This window comes from Streptopelia decaocto (genome assembly GCF_964273445.1).
Source record: "Streptopelia decaocto genome assembly, chromosome: 3".
In the NCBI taxonomy this organism is placed as follows: domain Eukaryota; kingdom Metazoa; phylum Chordata; class Aves; order Columbiformes; family Columbidae; genus Streptopelia; species Streptopelia decaocto.
The window spans coordinates 30,996,647-31,014,590 of record NC_138656.1 but is presented as its reverse complement, the minus strand read 5'-3'; the positions used below and the strand labels follow the sequence as shown (position 1 = coordinate 31,014,590).

Here is a 17,944-nt window from a genome sequence, read left to right as displayed (position 1 = left end):
GAAGATACGCGACAGCTGGGGCTGCGCCCTGCTCCCGGTACTGCAGCTGCGACGGCGCTCGTCCCCGGAGGACTCTATTTAGGGACGGACCCGGGAAGATGGCGGACGCCATGGAGACGGAGGCGGGCGCCGAGACCACCGGTTTCAAGCGGCCGAGCCACCCACTGCCTACCGCGACCCGCTCCGCGGAGGGCGGAGAGCCGGGGCCCAGCCCGCCGCCCTTCACCCGCCCGGCCGCCGCGCCGGTGGCGCCGTGCTACGAAGAGCCGCCGTGGGGCAGCCGCCCGCCGGCCGGCGCCGGCTACGGGCTGGAGGTGCTGAAGGGCGGCGTGGCTCTGGGCTCGGTGCGGCTGGAGGGCGGCAGCTGGTTCCTGGTGGGGCGGCTGCCCGGCTGCGCCCTGTCCCTGGAGCACCCCTCGGTGTCGCGGCACCACGCCGTGCTGCAGTACCGCGGCGCTGCCCGCAGCCCGGACACCGGCGCCCCCGACGACGCCGCCGGCTTCTACGTGTACGACCTGGGCAGCACCCACGGCACCTTCCTCAACAAGGCGCGGGTGCCGCCCCGCACCTACTGCCGGGTGCGGGTGGGCCACGGGCTGCGCTTCGGTGGCAGTTCCCGCCTCTTCCTCCTGCAGGTGGGTCGGGGCCCGGGGGCCCCCGCCGCGCTCCCCGCAGCGTGTGGGTGTGGCTGGTGTGGGGAAAGCTTCCCCGGATCAAGCTCTTCTAGATCTCCTTGGCGTCTGGGGGGGGCGTGTGTGTGAAAGCTTCTGGCTTGTGAGGGGGTTTGCATGGTTTGAAAGCTGCCAAGTGCTGTTGTGGTTGTTTTGCTGGGGAGAAGCTGTCAGTTGGAGGTGTCCATGGTGGGCTCTGCGGTGAAGTTTGGGGCTGGGCGCTTCCCTCATCGGGGGTACTGGATGCAGGGTGGCTCTGCTGGGGTGGGGGCTGAGCCTGAGAACAGGCACAGCAGCTTCTGCCAACCTGCAGTAAGCGCAAAAAGCATTTCTCTCCGTGGGTACAGTGTATCAGGAGTGTTTCTCCAAGAGTATGATGCATCAGGAAAGCGCTAATATTTCTTTGTGATCAAGAGGAGTTCTTGATAGTGAGGGTCTTGGTCTGTTCTCCCAAGTAGCAAGTGATAGGACAAGAGGAAATGGCCTCAAGTTGCACCAGGGAAGGTTCAGTTGGATATTAGTAAAAAATTCCTCAAAGAAAGGGTTGTCAGGTGTTGGAACAGGCTGCCCAGGGAAGTGGTGGAGTCACCGTCCCTGGAGGCATTTAAAAGACGTTTAGATGAGGTTTTCAGTGCTAGAGTTCGATTATGGTTGAACTCAATGATCTGGAGGGTCTCTTCCAACCAAAATGATTCTATGATAGTGGGAACTTAGAAAGCACTTGAAGTGGCCTACATACACTTTTGAGATTTTAGTTGCTTGTTTCACCAAATTTCCCACGTGGCACTGCTAAAAAAAGGTTTGAATTCTGCCTCTAAAATACAGTTATATCTGAGACTAGCCTCCCTACAAGTACACAATAAGGTTTGTTTCTTATTTCCCCCCCTTCAGAAAAGATGTAAAAACCAATATATTTGGGGATGCGAACCATAGCAAATGGTCTAATAATTGCAAATTTTGAACAGCACTATAATGATTTATGTTATTGTATATAATCTGCATCTGTTGAAAATACTTCTTTTTTTTTTCCTTTAAAAAAACATTTCTGTAAAGTTACCATTTGTGATGTAGGGACCTGAAGAGGACCAGGAGTCGGAGTCGGAGCTAACTGTGACACAACTGAAGGCACTGCGTAAGCAGCAGCAAGCAAAATTAGAAAAGACAATGTTGGGAGAGGACTCTGATGAGGAAGAGGAAAAGGAGGAGGGAAGAAGTGAGAAGAGTCAGAACAGTGACATGAGCTGCTCCTGGGGAATGGGTATGTGATGATGCATAAATCAGCTTATCCACCTTGGAAGGTCTTTACGCCAGTTTCAGTGAACACTTGAGTTGAAATTCCATCTGGATGGCAAGTGTCCCAATCCAGTGGAAGTTCCTCTTCCTTTTAAAAAGAGGAGAACTGTGACAAGACAAGCTTATATCTGGTGAGAACTATGCTAGAGCTTCTTTTAAAATCTGGGATAAAGTAGTTTGCCTGTGCCTATAAAAGGACATTAAACTGAGAGTTTAGGTTGATGCTGTGCGTTTTGTTCCTGTTCATGTGTGTCCATGCTTTTGCATGAGAGGTGAAATTTAATTCCTTGAGGCTTCTCTGCTGTACAGCTGTCTTTAAATTTTAGCAGGAAGTATGCATCTTAAAGCTAGTTAAATTGCAATTAATGACTTTTTCAGTATAAATAAGTTGTTCTTTGGAATGGAAGTGTATAAACACATAAACTCTTAAGGTCCTGAAACTGCAGTGATATTCATCTGCAAAACTGTATCCTATAATGGAATAACCAATAGCAAAAAAGAAGCAGTTTGTTTTGATTTGTTATAATTGGATGCAGAAATAATATTCAAACTAAGGGAAATAATTTTAGGGTGATGTAGCTGATATTTATTTCAAACTAAGAAAGCTGAAATATACTGATGTTCTCTTTTTAACATTTCACTGGTTTTTTGCACTTTGCATGTCTTCTTCTAGGAGAGGATGCTGAGGAGGATGAGGTTGAAGAAAACCCCATTGCTATTGATTTTCAGGATGTACAAGATGCCTTCTATATGAAAGATCCAAGGAAGGCCTTACAGGGCTTTTTTGAAAGAGAAGGTACTCTTATTTAATTACATTTATTTTTTTCTTTCCAAAATGTGATGCTTGTGCTCATGTTTTCCTTTGGGAATTCAGGTGTGGGAGCTAAGCTTTTCTATGATATTATGGGTAATGTTTATTGTTTGGTCAGGTTTTGGTGCGGGTTGGTAGTGGTTTGGTTTTTTGTTTCTTTTTTAATTAAAATGTAGCTCATCATTGTATATCTGAGACTTAGTTACTGTTAAGGAAGCTCCTCTTCTCCAACAGTTACTAATTTCTGCACTGGGAGTTGCAGAGAGTACCTTGTATTCCTCTGGAGTGATACTCAAACCACACTCCTGTTTTGAAGCTATGCTGAAAAATCCAAACCCATCAGATTAATGTGACTGTGAGATAGAATTGGAAAGTATAAAACGACAAAAAATAACAATGAGTTGGTCTAAACTTTCAATGGTTGCCAGTGAAGTTACAGATGACTCACTTATTTGCTAAAGTGAAAATTAATCTTGAAGTTAAACAATATCTGTGAATCCAGATTGCAAACTGTCATTACTTCAGTGTCATTTACTTTAATACATACAGCGGCAAGATTATTTTTTCTTCTAACTATGTATTGCTGACCAGGCCACTTAGAGTTTGTTGGTTTGTTTTTGTTGGTTTTTTATCTGAAAAAAACTTGATTCTGAAAAACAGCCAGATGAGCATAATACCAACTGAAGATCCCATGGCTTTAAAAAAAAAAAAAAAAAAAAAAAGGCAACAAATTCAGCACTTTGATATGTAACAAGGGCATTTTACCTCTTTTGTATAACCATGGCTTTTTTCTCTGCTGTAAATATTATTCCTGCTTATTTCAGTTTTGGTTACTACATCGCCTTTCTTTCTTTTCCTCTCTAGGAGAAGAGTTAGAATACGAGTACGATGATCGTGGGCACAATAGCTGGCTATGCAGGATCAAGTATGTATATCTCCATACACCTTTTGTACATAGAAGCTGGCATAATTGAATTCATGAATAAAATCTGAAGGAATTACTTGTCTTGTCACACTTGGCAAGGAGGCCGACTGGAATTAGACCTAAGCCCTGATACTGAGACAGAAGGTTCAAGGATCAGTGCCTAGTTCGGTGTCTGGACTCCTTTCGGGTCTGGCAGCATTTGGTTTTCCTTAAAGAAAACAATTGCGAAAGTCTAGGTTCTTTCAGTTCCCTTTGTTTTGAGAAATACATAGAATTGAAATACGGGAGAAAAAACTAGGAAACAGTGTCTTTCCATCCCTAATGGGAGAGAGAAAAAAAAATATTCTACACTGTACCAAATTGAGTTCTTTTATGATATAAGACAGTTTTTGATGGGTTAATATGAAGAGGCCACTGACATTGTTCTTTTATAAGACAGGAGAATGTGAGGTGAAAATTAAGGCAACAGGGTAGGTCTCAAATGTGTAGTTAAAATATTGCAATGATTGCACTGCTTAAGAAACCTTTGCTTCAATGTGGTGGAAAATATTTGTTACTGGTTTTGCATGGATGCAAGATACTGGTGCTTAAAATGATTTGGGGGGTTGACATTTGACCTTTTAGCTTCTTGTATTCCCAGTGGAATGAATATAGGAAGAATTTTTTGTGTGGAAATAAAATTTACTTGCATATTTTAGGAAATCAATGCTTGTGTTTTCATTGGTACTGTATGAAAAGTGAAAATATTTGACCCACAAAAAAAGACTAGAGTGAAATGTAAGAACAATGGCAGCATGATAAATATAATATCTAAGGAACATCCATGAAAAGCTGTTTGTATCTGAGCTGTTTTCCGATCCTTCGAATTGAACAGATTGCCTGTGGATGATGCATCAGGGAAGCAGCTGGTGGCAGAGGTTCTCCACTCAGGAAAGAAGAAGGAAGCAATGATACAGTGCGCACTGGAAGCTTGCAGGCTGCTCGACGCTCGGGGAGTCCTGAGGCAAGAAGCAGGTGAATAACTACTCAAATGCTCTGATCATTCTAAAAGCTCTAAATTAAGAATTTGAGAGTGCTATCTTGAATTTGTTTGATTGCTCAGTGGTATGTGAATAATTTTGTTTCTTGCCTTCTCTCTTACCTTTCCCAGTATCCCGAAAAAGGAAATCAAAGAACTGGGAAGATGAGGATTTTTATGACAGTGATGATGACACCTTCCTTGATCGAACTGGTGCTGTAGAAAAGAAACGACTGAACAGAATGAAAAAAGCTGGTAAAATAGAAGAAAAGCCAGAGACCTATGACTCCCTGGTAAGAAGAATTATTATGACATGCCAAGTTTATTCTGTCATGTATGTAGTATTACTAAGAAAGAAAGTAAAACGTATTTCTTGATCTTTCTTTGCTAGTCTGATAGTTATTATCATTTCAGCCCTTTAGCTACCAGTTGGCCAAGTTTGAATAAAATCAGACTAAATTTGGTGATTGTACCTTTCAAATGTTTTATAGGAAGAAAAAAAATAACCTGGGATATAGATGAAAATTTAGACTTTTTAACAACAGCAACAAAGTAATGTGTTATTTCAGTTTAGTACTTAGTATCCACATCACGGAAACCCTCATTGTGCCTGGCAACTGGCACACATCTGTTCCCGTAAGCAACAAGGATGACTGGCCAAAGAGAATGAGCCACCCTGTTACCAGGAGGTGTCATGCCTTAAGACCAATCAATCTGCAAAAAAGCAGTCTGCAGCTCCTTGTGTTGTCCCTTTTCTGGAGAGCAGACTTCAGTCCTTGAGGTTCTGTCACTGTGTACAAGAGCTAATTTGTCATAAAATAGGGGAGGGAAGATAGCTTTACAACTCTGAATAGTGTGGGGTTTTTCTTTGTGAACATCTATAAATACCTGAAAATATTGCTTGCTTTATTATGCTGCAAGTGTACTTACTACCTTGCTTTTACCTATGTGGCATTGGCTTCTACTTGGTGGATCATGGCAATGGATGAATTCAATACCAGAACAGGATACTTTTAAAATACTTTAAAAGCATCAGAAAATAACTGCAAGCTCTCAAGTGTACAGGGCACATCCCAAAGAAGGATCTTGTTCTTCTTCAAAAAGTAAGCCGCCTGCACTGAGAGGGGTATGACGGTTGAAAGTCCTACAGACAAAAGAGTGTGGGGGGTCAGGGATAGGGAGGATTGGAGGATCACAGTGGTGGTTTGGCATTGCTGCAGAAGCATTATACATATTTTTGTGTTTCAGAAAGAAAAGGACTATCAAGTTGTTTAGGAACAATCTAGACAATATTTTTTTCAGCCTAGAAACTCCTGGTTAAAGATCAGAAGTAGAAAAATTTAGTTAATTTGGTAGGATATTTGAGTAACTCTTAAAAGGAAGTTTTAAGAAGATAAAAAGATCTTCTAAGCATGTTGTTCTTTCATAGGTCAAAAAGCTAAATGAAGCTGAAAATGAGCTTTCTGAGATAACAGAGAAGCTGAAGTCTTCAGGGAAAGGTAAGGCATGAAGTTAATTTGATTGTAGTGCTTTCTATGAAGAACACTAGAGAGATGAAAATGTATCATGGATATCTGTCTTAAGTGCTTTTTTTTTTTTTTGGTAGCGTCTACTTTTCACAAAGGGGTGGGAAGGTCTGCAAGTTACAGAGTTATCTGGAGATGATATTTACGCTTTTCATCCAATAAGTTCTGTACTCAATGTCTGTAGTCACTTGCTACTGAATGCAGCTTTTTCCAAAGCAAACAACATCTAAGTTAAGGTAAGGAAGTGAGTGTACAAGTTCCTGAAGCTTAAGAGGGCTGAGCGTTATTACTTTCATCTGCCCATCTTAGAGAAATAGGCCTAATTTGAGGAACGCTTTTTTTCCACTCTCTCCAAAATTATTTGTAAGAGAAGAACAAATAACTGACACAAGAGAGAAAATCTTTTATTTTACTTCTCTCATTGCAAATGCACCATTAAAAATGAAAGGTGAGAAAAAAGAGAGGTGGAATCAAAGCAGTTGACACTTAGACTGTATGTTCAGTGAATTTGCTAGCTTATGAGGGTTGCACTTGGTTTCTAGGAATATATCTTCGTCTTCCAAAGTGGGGTTTGTATCTGGTAAGGAGATAGATTTAGATACTAATAGCTGCTTTTAGTTTTCTGTTGCTACTGATGTCTTGTGGAATAAAAGGAAGGCATGAAGGAAATGTATTTAGGCTGATTCATCATACAAACGGAGTTGTGTTAATAAAAGTTGCAATGTCAGTTTGTCAGAAGAATTCATCTCCAGGAAGCCCAGCAGCAATCTGAGAGCTGGGCTGTCTTTTGTGCTTTATACAGGTTTGTTTATTTCTAGTACTTCAGCCCCACACAGAAATTTGTTTGTATCAACAGTTTTGTTGGTTATTGATTATACCAGATCACTGTTCAGTGAAACTCACTGTTCCACTGAGCATTCTAACTGATGGGTCCATTTAGTGTGTTTGAAGGAATTGTTTTCAGCATGACTGTACTGATAAGTACTTAATGATTGGCAGGAGAAGCCAATGCTTTGTCTTGTCTGAGATATGCAATTCCAAGCTTTCCTATGTTATGATGCGTTTGTTTCTGCTGATACTGTTTCTCAACAAGACAATATTATAGTAGAGGCTGGGAGAAGGAAGAATCAGTTCATTTATAGACTTCTACTAATAGCATATGATTCTGATACGTGTTATTATGGATTGGTAAATTGTAGCTGGTTACACAACCAGTTTAGAGCCTTGGAAAAATTGCAGTCTCAGCACTTATTGCAATACAGTGTAATTCAGTATTGGATGGGAATATTGCATCATCAGTTACTTTGCGTGTCTTTGTTCTAGATACTTGTGTTTTCTCAGATTTCTTTGGATGCTTCAGGTTAATCACAAATATTAATTACAAGTGCAAGCCAGGAGCATGTGTATTGATCATGGTTGATTCTTACCACTTCCATGAGCTGTCTGGCAAAGCTGCTGCATTACATACAGTTCTGAAACCTTAACCCACTTCTGCTTGCTCTAAACGACTATTTGTAGCCTAAGGGCAAGAGTCTGGAGAGACCAATGAGTGAGTGGCAAGCTAATTGCTACACTTCTCACCAAGCCCTTGGAGAAACTAAGTGGTTGTCTAAACAATTGCTGTGGAAGTTCATAAATTGTTCTCTGGAGTTCTTCAGAACTAACTACTGATAGACTGACTTTGTATCTCTTATTCGCTGATGCAGCTCAATGAAAATCAAGTACACAGAGCTCTTTAGTCTCATCTTTGGTTGCCTTTTCAGAAGAAAATTATCAATAAGTTGATGGTGCAGTAAATAGCCCTGTAGCTTTTTTCCCTGGAATATGAAGTATAGTAGCCATGATTGATTGACCTCCTAGTAATGTCAAATTTTACTTCAATAGTGTAGAAAACAGCTGCAACAAATATTGAATGCTAACAGTAATGCTGTAAGCTGAGCTACCTGATTTTAGGTGCTGTTGGTGGAATTCTGTTTGCAAGAAGGGTAATCTGACTCTCTGAAGATCCCTCACTGACTGAAGCACTCTTATGCTGCTCTGCAGCTAAAGAAGTGAGCTGTAGAACTGTACCTTTAATTGTTCTTTATTATCTGTTTACACACTAAACCTTATATTTGAAATTTGGTCTTTAAATTTAACCATCACTCTGCTCAGCTCCTGCCTGCTACGAGGTTCAGACTATTAACAATACCTTTTTGTTGATGATTTTTCTCTCGGCTCATATGAGTAGCTAAGAGGAAAAGTATTTCTATCTGAATTTCTTTTATGACATGTTTTGTCATCATTTATATTTGTGTAGAGGTGGATGCTGCAACTGTTTCTTATCTTTTGGAGCCTTTTAATTCTGTATATCTTTGAACATTTACTGTTGTGGCTTTCATACATTTGCAAATTGTAAATTGTTTTGTTCTAGATAAGAAATATCCTTTTCAGTTGAGTCCATTTGTAAACACGAGTCTTATTAGACTTTCTCTAAATATTTAAGTCATATAAAGCTGCTTGAATATGTACACTTAACAATAACTTATTTTATTTGTACACATTTAAAATTTCAAGTGCTATTCAATTAACTCAAGCTAAACCGAAAATAACTCATTGGTCACACAATTATTCTTGTGCATATATAATAATACATAAATGCTTATAATGCAGCAAATAAATACTAGTTATGACACTTTTCATATAATACTAAAAGGCAGAAGGCTGCCTGTCAAAAGGCTTGTTAAAATTCTAGCAACAAGATTTTTCTTTGTTTGCCTTCAAGTTGGTTTTGAACACAATATAAAAACTTCTGAAGCATTGTTCAAGCCCAAGAAATGAGTTTTCCTGGATTCTTTTAAATTTATTTTTTATTTATTTAAAGCCATATGTTAGAAATCTGTATTTATTTTTCTTAGTCATTAGAACTTTAGTTTCTCCTCCTGCGTTTTGTTTTAATTATTCAAATATGCATACAATTGTTCATATTTGAAATTGGGTGGAGTAGAAAAACTGTCATTACTCTTTTTCAAGTACAGAACAGTGTTTTCTTGTTAGAAAATCAGGTCAAAACAAGGGTAAATTTTGTGTGATTGGCCTAATGTATGAAACTATTCTTGTATGCACTCAATCACCAAGCGGTAGGAGGCAGCATTATGTGCTGATTCATTTTGAGCTTTGCAAATGTTATTGCATAAATATTCCAGGAAAGCCAAAATGGGATTCCACATGCAGTGGTGTGGGATTCTTTGTAGCTGTGTTTATTTTAGCCTGTGCCTACAAAAAAAACCCATAAGCTGCTTTTTTAGGGACAGCAGATCTTGAAGTGAGATGAACAGTGTTGAATAGAGACACTTACTCATAAAGACAGGTTCAATTTTAGGAGAGGTTTTGTTATGTAAGTGGATTAAGGTTTACTGTTGGGCTTTTGTTAGAAGAAATATTTTTATCTTTCCAGGGCTAACAACCTCCATTACTTCACCATTTAACAGAAATTTGCAGAGCGGGTAGTTTTTCCTATATGCCTTTTTCTCTAAAGGTAGGATTCGATGAGTACAGCTCTCCTCTCCCCACACATAACGATGTGTATCTTCCCTTTAACTTGCCTAGTCCAGTCCCAGCCAGCAGCTCAAGATTCCTTGGACGAATTCATGACTGAAATAAAATCAGGATGCACTTTAGACAGCGTGGCACGCAAGAAGCTGCATTTGCGGTCATTTGAACTGAGGAAAGAGCAACAGAGACTGAAAGCATTAATAAAGCTTGTCAAGCCTGCAGAACTGCCTGAGCTGAAGCCCCCGTAAGTCTTGGCAGAAGTGTACAATGATTACTTTTACTGTTGTTATTGCCCATGGGCTGTTGTGCAAACCCAGTAAGTAGTCAGCTTTCCAAACCCAAAAGCAGGACGGCTTTCCAAACTACCTGGCTCGTCTCTTCAAAGAACGGCTGTGCCTTTTGGCCCTTGCTGCATCTGCAGTTGAGGCAGGTGCACCACAACAAGGGAGCAAGATAAGCCCACACAGGGGGGATGAGGGGAGGTGGATTGGAAGCTTGTTGTCGGCTTTGTTATTTTATTTTTTTTCCCAACCTGCATCCAAAAGGAACTGATAAATAATTAGTTATTATGTGCAACGTGAGAACCACTTTCACTCCGTGAAACGTACCTGGAAGTCAAGTATAGTGGCTGTTCATCTACTGCCTAGCAAGGCTGCTGCAATTCAAGTGGGAGTGTGCTGGGTTTGTAATTTGCTAGTGGAAGCTCGTTTAGAGGTTTAATTACTTAATTAATTTACTTAAATTGTGTTTTGGCTTCTGGGTGTGTTTTTATATATACATATTTAAGTATGTGTGTGCAATTGAATTTGAGGGAGTCTATCTGATAGTGATTTTTTTTTCTCTTTTTTTTTTTTTTTTTCTTCCTTTATTGGATGTGTATGAATTCTCCAGCATGTAGATAGGACAGAGGAGTCATCTCTTGCAGCTTCTTCCTTGGGTGCTCCAAGTGAGAGAGAAATAATAGGAATTTTTTAAATGCCTACTTCCAATTTGCAGATTTTTTGCATTTGTAGATATAAGACTTGTTTGATACTTCATACACTGTTTTCATGTGTATCTATTTTTTATTAGGAGTTACAATCTGGAAGCAGAGAGCAAGACAAAAAAGATTACCCTGCCTCTCTTTGGTGCAATGAAAGGAGGGAGCAAATTCAAGCTGAAAACTGGAAGCCTAGGGGTAAGTTGGACCAGTAAGTATTATGAGTCGGGGGCTTTTTCTCAGACACCTTCTCAGGCTGTGGAGACTGTAGGTGGCAACTACAGAGCATGGAGATGCAAGCACAGGGCAGCAAGTAGTGGCTGTTGGACACTGTTTGCTGCTAGGAGTTGCTGTTCTGTGCCCTCGCACAGTCAGTGTCCTGGAGCATGGCTGTGGTCAAAGGCAGGGGACCAAGTGGAGAAAACCTGGGAACATCAGGATGAACTACTGCTATACCTCAGCAGCTGCTCCTGTACTTTATTCTGTTCTTCTTGATCTTTTATCTAAGATCATATGCAAGATTGATTCAGTTTCCACTATCTCTCTTATGAAAAGACTGCACTCCTTGTCTATGAACTGGATGTATTTTTTCATCTTCCATTTCTACTAATAACTTTTCTTTAAAACCAAAATATTCTTCATCCTGAGAGTGTTCTTTTACCAGATGTTTCTATGACAGTAATATGTGTAATGTTTCCTCTATATTATCTTAGCACTGATGCACAAGTCTTTCTCCCTCAGAAGTTGCCTGTTAAGCGTCCAGACATCCCCGAAAGCTTGTTAAAAACGAAGGATGATGGACCAGAGGAGGAGGAAGAAGAAGAAGAGGAAGAAATGGAGGAGGAGCAAGAGGTAGATACAACAAACAGCAGAGCATTAAACCTGGAAATGAAAAGGACAACAGAGGAAGAAACAGGAGAAGAAACTAATGCTGCTGCTGGTTCTCCTTGCAACAACAAGAATCAAGAGTCCCTTCAGGATGGTAAACCACTCGTTTTGATTTTTCCAGTAATGAAGCAGAGTCTGTTACTGATGAATTTTTCAGAGCTATGTGAGTCTCCAAGGGTTTGAGTCACAGGTTTTCCAGCAAATTTCTTTTTTGTAGATTTTTGCCATGAGTCCAGAGTCTGTGTGCCAAGAGATGAGTTTCACATGGTTCTGGTTGAAACTCTGCTTGGCTGTCAGTTTTTCATGCTTTTGGTGGAAATGTCCTGGGCTCAAGAAAGATCCTATAAGAAAATAAATGTCTCTGTAAAACTTCAGATCAGTTTGTAAGGAGGAAAAATAATTTTAGAGGTGTTAATGGAGGCATGTCTTCCTTGTATCTGTATGGTTTATCTCCAGTCTATCCTTTCCTGTATCAACTTGATGCATTTGAAAGCTCAGTAATAATGTTTCTCAGTAAATAGTGTGTTTGATGACAGAAACCTGATTCTAACTTCTTGTCTTCATGCTGGACAGGTTGCTCTTCAAAAGTATGTTTTAACTGGTCACAAGTTTTTTATTTAATATTGTATTGGGGTGGACTTGGTGGGTGAAATAGTTTGGAAGACTTTTAAGAGAAGAGTTCTTCCTGAGACAAATGCAGCTGGAAGTTCCCTTTTGTACTTCGTTTCAGGGGTGCTCTAGCGCTGTACTCATCATAGTTACTATGGACCGCTAACTTAGCTCTTTTTTTTTCAGGTGTTCAATTTCTGCCTGAGCCTAAAATACTAAGGAATAAATCTCAGATGGGGCTCTCACAAGAGAAATCTCAAGGTGAGCATTACAATTTAGACTCTATTATACAGTGGCATGTGGGTTTAGATACTGTCTAAAGAGCTATTGATGTCTTCAGTCAGTAGGAGACTAAGCCTAATCTAGAGCCTACAATAAGAATCTAGAATTCAAATGAAGGATTGTGTTTTACTTGAAGTGGTAAGTGTATGGTGGAGACAGGTCACTTCAGCTGTGTTTCTGTTCTCCTTGCTTTTCATATTATTAAGTGCTTTGAAATCCTTTGTTTAAAAAAAATATAGCACAAGGAGAGAACATATTTTAATTTAGGAGCATAAACATAATGCTTCCCCCCGCCCCCTGTTTTCTTGCAGTAGCTCTTAACACTACAGAAAGACAGAACTTTCCTTTATAAAGTGACAAATACTACATAGCATCAGATAAGTCTGTTAATGACTCAGATGACCCCTCTACATGTACACAAAAAAAAATCAGATCCTCAAAATGAAGACTGTGTTTGATGTACTGACTATCTGTATAAACTTTCTGTTTTTTCATAACTCAGACTCTTAAGAATATGTTGTCCTATCCTCATAATCTTGTCTGTAGACTTAATCTACAAGACTCTCAGTATTTCACAGATTAAGTGGCAGAAAAAACGGGCATACTTCTGTCTTTGTCTTACTCTCATCTGTGTTACTGTGAAACTACTTTGTCCCATACATTTCCTACTGTTTCATTCCAAATTGCTCGCTGCAGTGATCACACAGAATATCTTTTTAGAATATAAACACCTGCCATTAACTAAAAGCGTGTTACAGAATCCCAAATATAGGATCTTATTAAACTGCATTCAGGCAGTTGCCTGACAATGCATTAAACATAAGTTAATCTATGAAAGCCAAAAATATGTTCAACAGTATGAATTTTGTTGCAGTGAGCTGTCTTGAGTTTCCTTTTAGACTTATCCATTTTTATGTGAACTTTCTATAAGCTTATTTCTGATAGAATTGGTCATTCATGATGTGTCATAATACAAATCTTCTTTCTTGGCAGCATCTGAGGCAGCACGTAAGGAACCTGAAGAGACATCTGAGAAAGTTAAGAAAATCAATAGCTCAAACAAGGTCAGTTATGATACCATAACTCCTGTAGTGTAAGCCTTTCAATGAATCATTTAGTAGGTTTTTGTTAGTGAAATAGCAGCAATTTCATTGTCACTTAGTGATAGTAGTACTTTTCTGCTAAGACCCAAAGGTAGAATTGCACAGATTTTTTGAGTCTCCAATGAGAAGGTAGAGCACAGCATTTCAAGCATGATAGAGGCTCTCAATTCAATCAAATTTATTTTTCTCACTTTTTCAGTTGGCAGTTAGCCCCTGCTAATTGCTTCTTCTCCTGTATCATGACTGCTGTAGAACATAGATGCTCTCTGAGCTTTGGGAATGGCATTGCAGAGCTTTCCTTGGAGAGTAGCTTGGGAAGGATGTATTGGCTGACACAGAACAGGCTGGGCTGAAATTACAGCAAGTCTGTATTGCCATTACCAAACCTCATCCTTTTCTGTAGGTGTGGAAGGAGAGAACACTCAGAGATTATTGTCTTTTGCAAGCCAATTTTTACTAAATTTTAGTACAGGTACCAGACAATGTTCTTCCTGTGCATAAGATTTGTATTAAAGTATATGGGCCTTGCACATTTTGGGACACAGGCAATTGTTGCCATCCTGGAGCTGGGAAGGAACTTCAGTGACAGCATGCTTTTAGCCTAAAGATTATGGTGAGCTGAATCCCATCCTTCTGCTGACGGCCATCAAAGAAGATTATTGAGCATTGTGGGCCATGAGTTCTGACCATTATGACAATGTCTTGGTGGTGGCCATTCAGTTTTAGCCCTGCACCATTTACTTAAAGTTAACACCCTGCAGCCTGTGTGTGCTAACCACTGCCTTGTTAGTCCTGGCAAAAGACCCAAGGATTGAGTAGGCACAGCTTTTAGAATTGTCCTTTGTTGCTGGCCCATGAAGCATGTTGATAAAGAAAGCAAGAGTAAATTTATACTGTTAAAGCCCAAGTTGTAGCATTTACCACACAAATATGGGAGAACAAGGCAGCTTCTCATGCTGAGGCAGTCAAGTCAGCACCTCTCATCAGCACAGAGTTCACTCTTAACACTGAGCATTCTCCAAATGCCAGATGACTTAGCTGTATTCTTGCTCCCATCACAAATCACTTTTTCCACATGCTGTGGGCTCAGATCTTGCATGGAAAATACCAACCAGAAGTCAGCTTTATTTTGGTTTGGTTTTTTTCCTCTTACAATATTTGAGGAATAACTTTGAATCATGTGAAACTGGAAAAATAATTTTAAAGGTACTGTTCACAAGCCATATTTAAAAACTGTTTAACTCTGCAGTCTCCTGTTTTGGAAAACAGTAGGCTTCCAAAAGAATGGGTTTAGAGGTTAATTTGGGGAAGGAAAGTTTTTTTTGAGGGAATGAAAAATTACTTCAGCTGCATAACTTAAGACTGTGTCATGATACTACAGAGTAGTGGAAATCAGTGCTGAGTAACTTGGCTACATTTTTGAGCTCTTAAGTCTTGCACTCTACAGTTGTATGAACTTTTTGATAGCTACCTGCAGTTGTTGGAAACAAAAGTTCTTGAGAAAATGATGCTGATGTGGCAAAACTTAAAAACCTTGGAACAAAAAGGCGTTGCTGTGTCAACAGCTGAATTGCAAGTGACCTGTTTCAGTTTGTTTTAAACATTTCAGCGATGCCAGTGAGACATGAAAAAAATTGCATTTTCTTTTCTTCTGGAAAGCTAAGTTACCTGAACTGTTATATATTCCAGTTTGAAAGTCACTTTAAACCCAAAGTTTTCAGTGGGATTTGTGTGTTGAGATCGGTAAAGCCCTTGCAAATCCTGCTCTAAAGCTTTTCTCTGCATAAATAAATTCTGTCAGATGACACCACCAAACATTAGGATGACAAGATTAAACTGTCCAGTAGCAGACAGTTGGTAATGGTCCTGTTTTGATGGGGAGGTTGGACTGGATGACATCCAGAGGTCCCATCTAACCAGCACTGCTATTGTTCTGTGACTCTGCCGGCAATAAAGTGCATCTATTGGAGGGTTGGATATTTCTTCTTTCCTCTGTATTACTGTTTTCATCTCTGATTCTTGTGGAAAACACCCTCACCTTTTAGTATTTGTTTCTGAATTAATGAGACATTTAATGGCTGTGACACATTGTTGGAGGGGGGTTGCACCTTAAAAGTCTTTTCTTCTTTTGCAGATCCGACCACCTTTTTTCTCCTCACAGTACCCAGATGATGACCCAGACTACTGCATATGGATTCCTCCTGAAGGTATCACCATTTCCTTACTGGTTTTTAGTCTTAAAACTCAAGAATCTACCTAATAAGTAGTCAGGGTGTCCTTGTAACTTCTTGAGAAAAAAAGTATTTCAGGAATACTTTACCCAAAACCTGATGTTTTATGGTGTGTTATGCCCCATATTTGTTGTATTGCAATGCAAGTCTTGCAGTGAAACACAAACTATATCTGTAGTAGCTTCATCTCGATGGACAGGTACACCTGAAGTTTTTCAGTTTTGTATCATGTGAAAGCTGTAACTCCATATATAGTGAGAGGATGATCTAGTTGAAAGACAAGCTCAAACCTTCACTAGGGATAAATGCTCCAGTGATCTTAGTATTCTTTCATAGAAACCTGTGAAATCTGAAAATCTTTGCAGATTTTTGAAAAAATCATTGGAATACAAACTTTGGGTCATGTGTTTTGGAGAGAAGTGTTGGCAACACTTTGGTGAAGTCACTGAATAATTGATGCACACATGCAGTATATGTTAACGTTGAACAAATTTTTTTACTTCAGTTCCAGAGTGTTCTTAGCTAAGTGAGGTTATTCTTAAACAGAGTAATGAATTTTCAGTTCGTCTAAAATGGAAAATTCATTTTCATGCATTGAGGTTTTCATTATAAGTTCAAAGCTTAGCTTTCATTTGGTAGATTCATTACTATACTTTTTATGAGGTTGTTGCAGGCTTATAATTTGGATACCCTCCAAATGGAATAAGAAAAATTATAATAAATTTTGCTGAAGAAAACTACGATCTTGTGAATCATCCTGCAGTGAAAAGACTGCACTTCTCTGGCATATGAATCCACTGGAACAAAGTTCCTGATTCAGTAACTCAGGGGTCTGATCTGGGATAGCCAAGTGAGCTGTGCCCATAAGAGGGAGCTCATTTTTCTGTTCCTGCCCCTTAATAATCAGACTCCTCTTCTGTCTAAGCTTGCATAATGAGGACACCAGGAAAAAAAAAAGGGGGGGGGGGGAATATATGATGTAATCTTAACACTATTAGTAAGATTAAGAGGAATTAAAAACTATAAATCAAAAGCCTAATTGAATTGTTGTATCCAGTCTGACTCATCCTCTTTGTGCTTGTCTGACTGGTTCTACCTAGAGATTATTTCATACTTGAATACAAATTCATCTTGTATGAGAGGGGAAAAAATAATGCAACTCTTCCTCTTTGTCCCTTAGGTCAAAGCGGTGATGGCAAGACTCATCTCAATGAAAAATATGGCTACTAAGTTTCAAGTGCCTCAGGGTACACCTGAGGTTGAAGGACTGCTCTGTTTTGGACTCTTTGACCACATGTTAAGTGAGGAATGAAAGAGTTGTTTTTTTGGACGCTGTTCCAAATTCAAGGGCATCAGTAGCCACTCTGGCTGTCGGCTCTCCCTGTGTGTTCTCTGTTTGTCTTCCAGATACTTTTTTTAAAAGTAAAAGCCGACACATTCTTCTGTTTCTTCTTCCACTTTTAACCTTGTCCTTTTTATTTGGCTTAAAACTGTAGGCTCATTTTTCCTTTAGTAAATAAGAATATACAGAAAAAAGAAGTTTTTAAAAAATACACCTCTGTATACTTACAGGCTTGTTAAAATGTATTCATTTTGGTTTTATGCAATTAAAATGAGAAAGATTATTGGTTTGCTTCTGTGGCTGCTGTTTGAAAATACTGTCATGGTAAACACAACCTGAAACTTGAGTGTTTGTTGCTTTTTTCTTCCCTATGGAAGAAAAACTTCTGTTTTCAAAGGAAAACCGTTTTTACTTCTCCCTCGTGCAGTTGCTGGAATACTTTGTATTGAGGGGATTGGAAATGGTGAGTGTGTACTGTTATAAAGGTGCAGAAATACCAAAGAACTGAAGAAGCTGGCACAGCTTATCTTGAATCAGTGGGTAATGGAAGAAATGACGGAAGGATATCCTGGAAAAGGTTGTAATGAAGCCTGTAAGAGCAAAACGCCATCTTAATGCAGTTTGAGGCATGCCAGCTCTTTAACTTATAAAGTTCCAGAGTGTACCAGGTGTCTACAAGGGACTTCTGTTCTTTGTGGTGGATGCAGAGGGCCTGGCACCTTTTTACAAAGG

The 17,944-nt window shown here is 39.7% G+C and overlaps 1 protein-coding gene across 1 annotated transcript; it reads left to right on the top strand.

The window, feature by feature from the left end:
- Positions 1 to 5: 5 nt before the first annotated feature.
- Positions 6 to 17,495, top strand: SLC4A1AP (solute carrier family 4 member 1 adaptor protein). The gene is made up of 14 exons (XM_082050091.1): positions 6 to 635; positions 1,743 to 1,929; positions 2,638 to 2,760; positions 3,640 to 3,700; positions 4,575 to 4,714; positions 4,851 to 5,011; positions 6,148 to 6,217; positions 9,833 to 10,022; positions 10,850 to 10,955; positions 11,499 to 11,739; positions 12,441 to 12,515; positions 13,530 to 13,600; positions 15,774 to 15,846; positions 17,051 to 17,495. The coding sequence occupies exons 1-14, from the start codon at positions 99 to 101 to the stop codon at positions 17,098 to 17,100; spliced, it is 2,085 nt and encodes a 694-aa protein (XP_081906217.1). The 5' UTR covers positions 6 to 98; the 3' UTR covers positions 17,101 to 17,495.
- The last annotated feature ends 449 nt before the right edge of the window (positions 17,496 to 17,944 follow it).

Bases quoted from the DNA above. Each gene is read 5' to 3' on its own strand.
- SLC4A1AP (XM_082050091.1), top strand. From the start codon at position 99: ATGGCGGACGCCATGGAGACGGAGGCGGGCGCCGAGACCACCGGTTTC. The intron at 5,012-6,147 runs GTAAGAAGAATT...GTTCTTTCATAG, and splicing joins CAGAGACCTATGACTCCCTG to GTCAAAAAGCTAAATGAAGC. The intron at 6,218-9,832 runs GTAAGGCATGAA...TAACTTGCCTAG, and splicing joins GCTGAAGTCTTCAGGGAAAG to TCCAGTCCCAGCCAGCAGCT.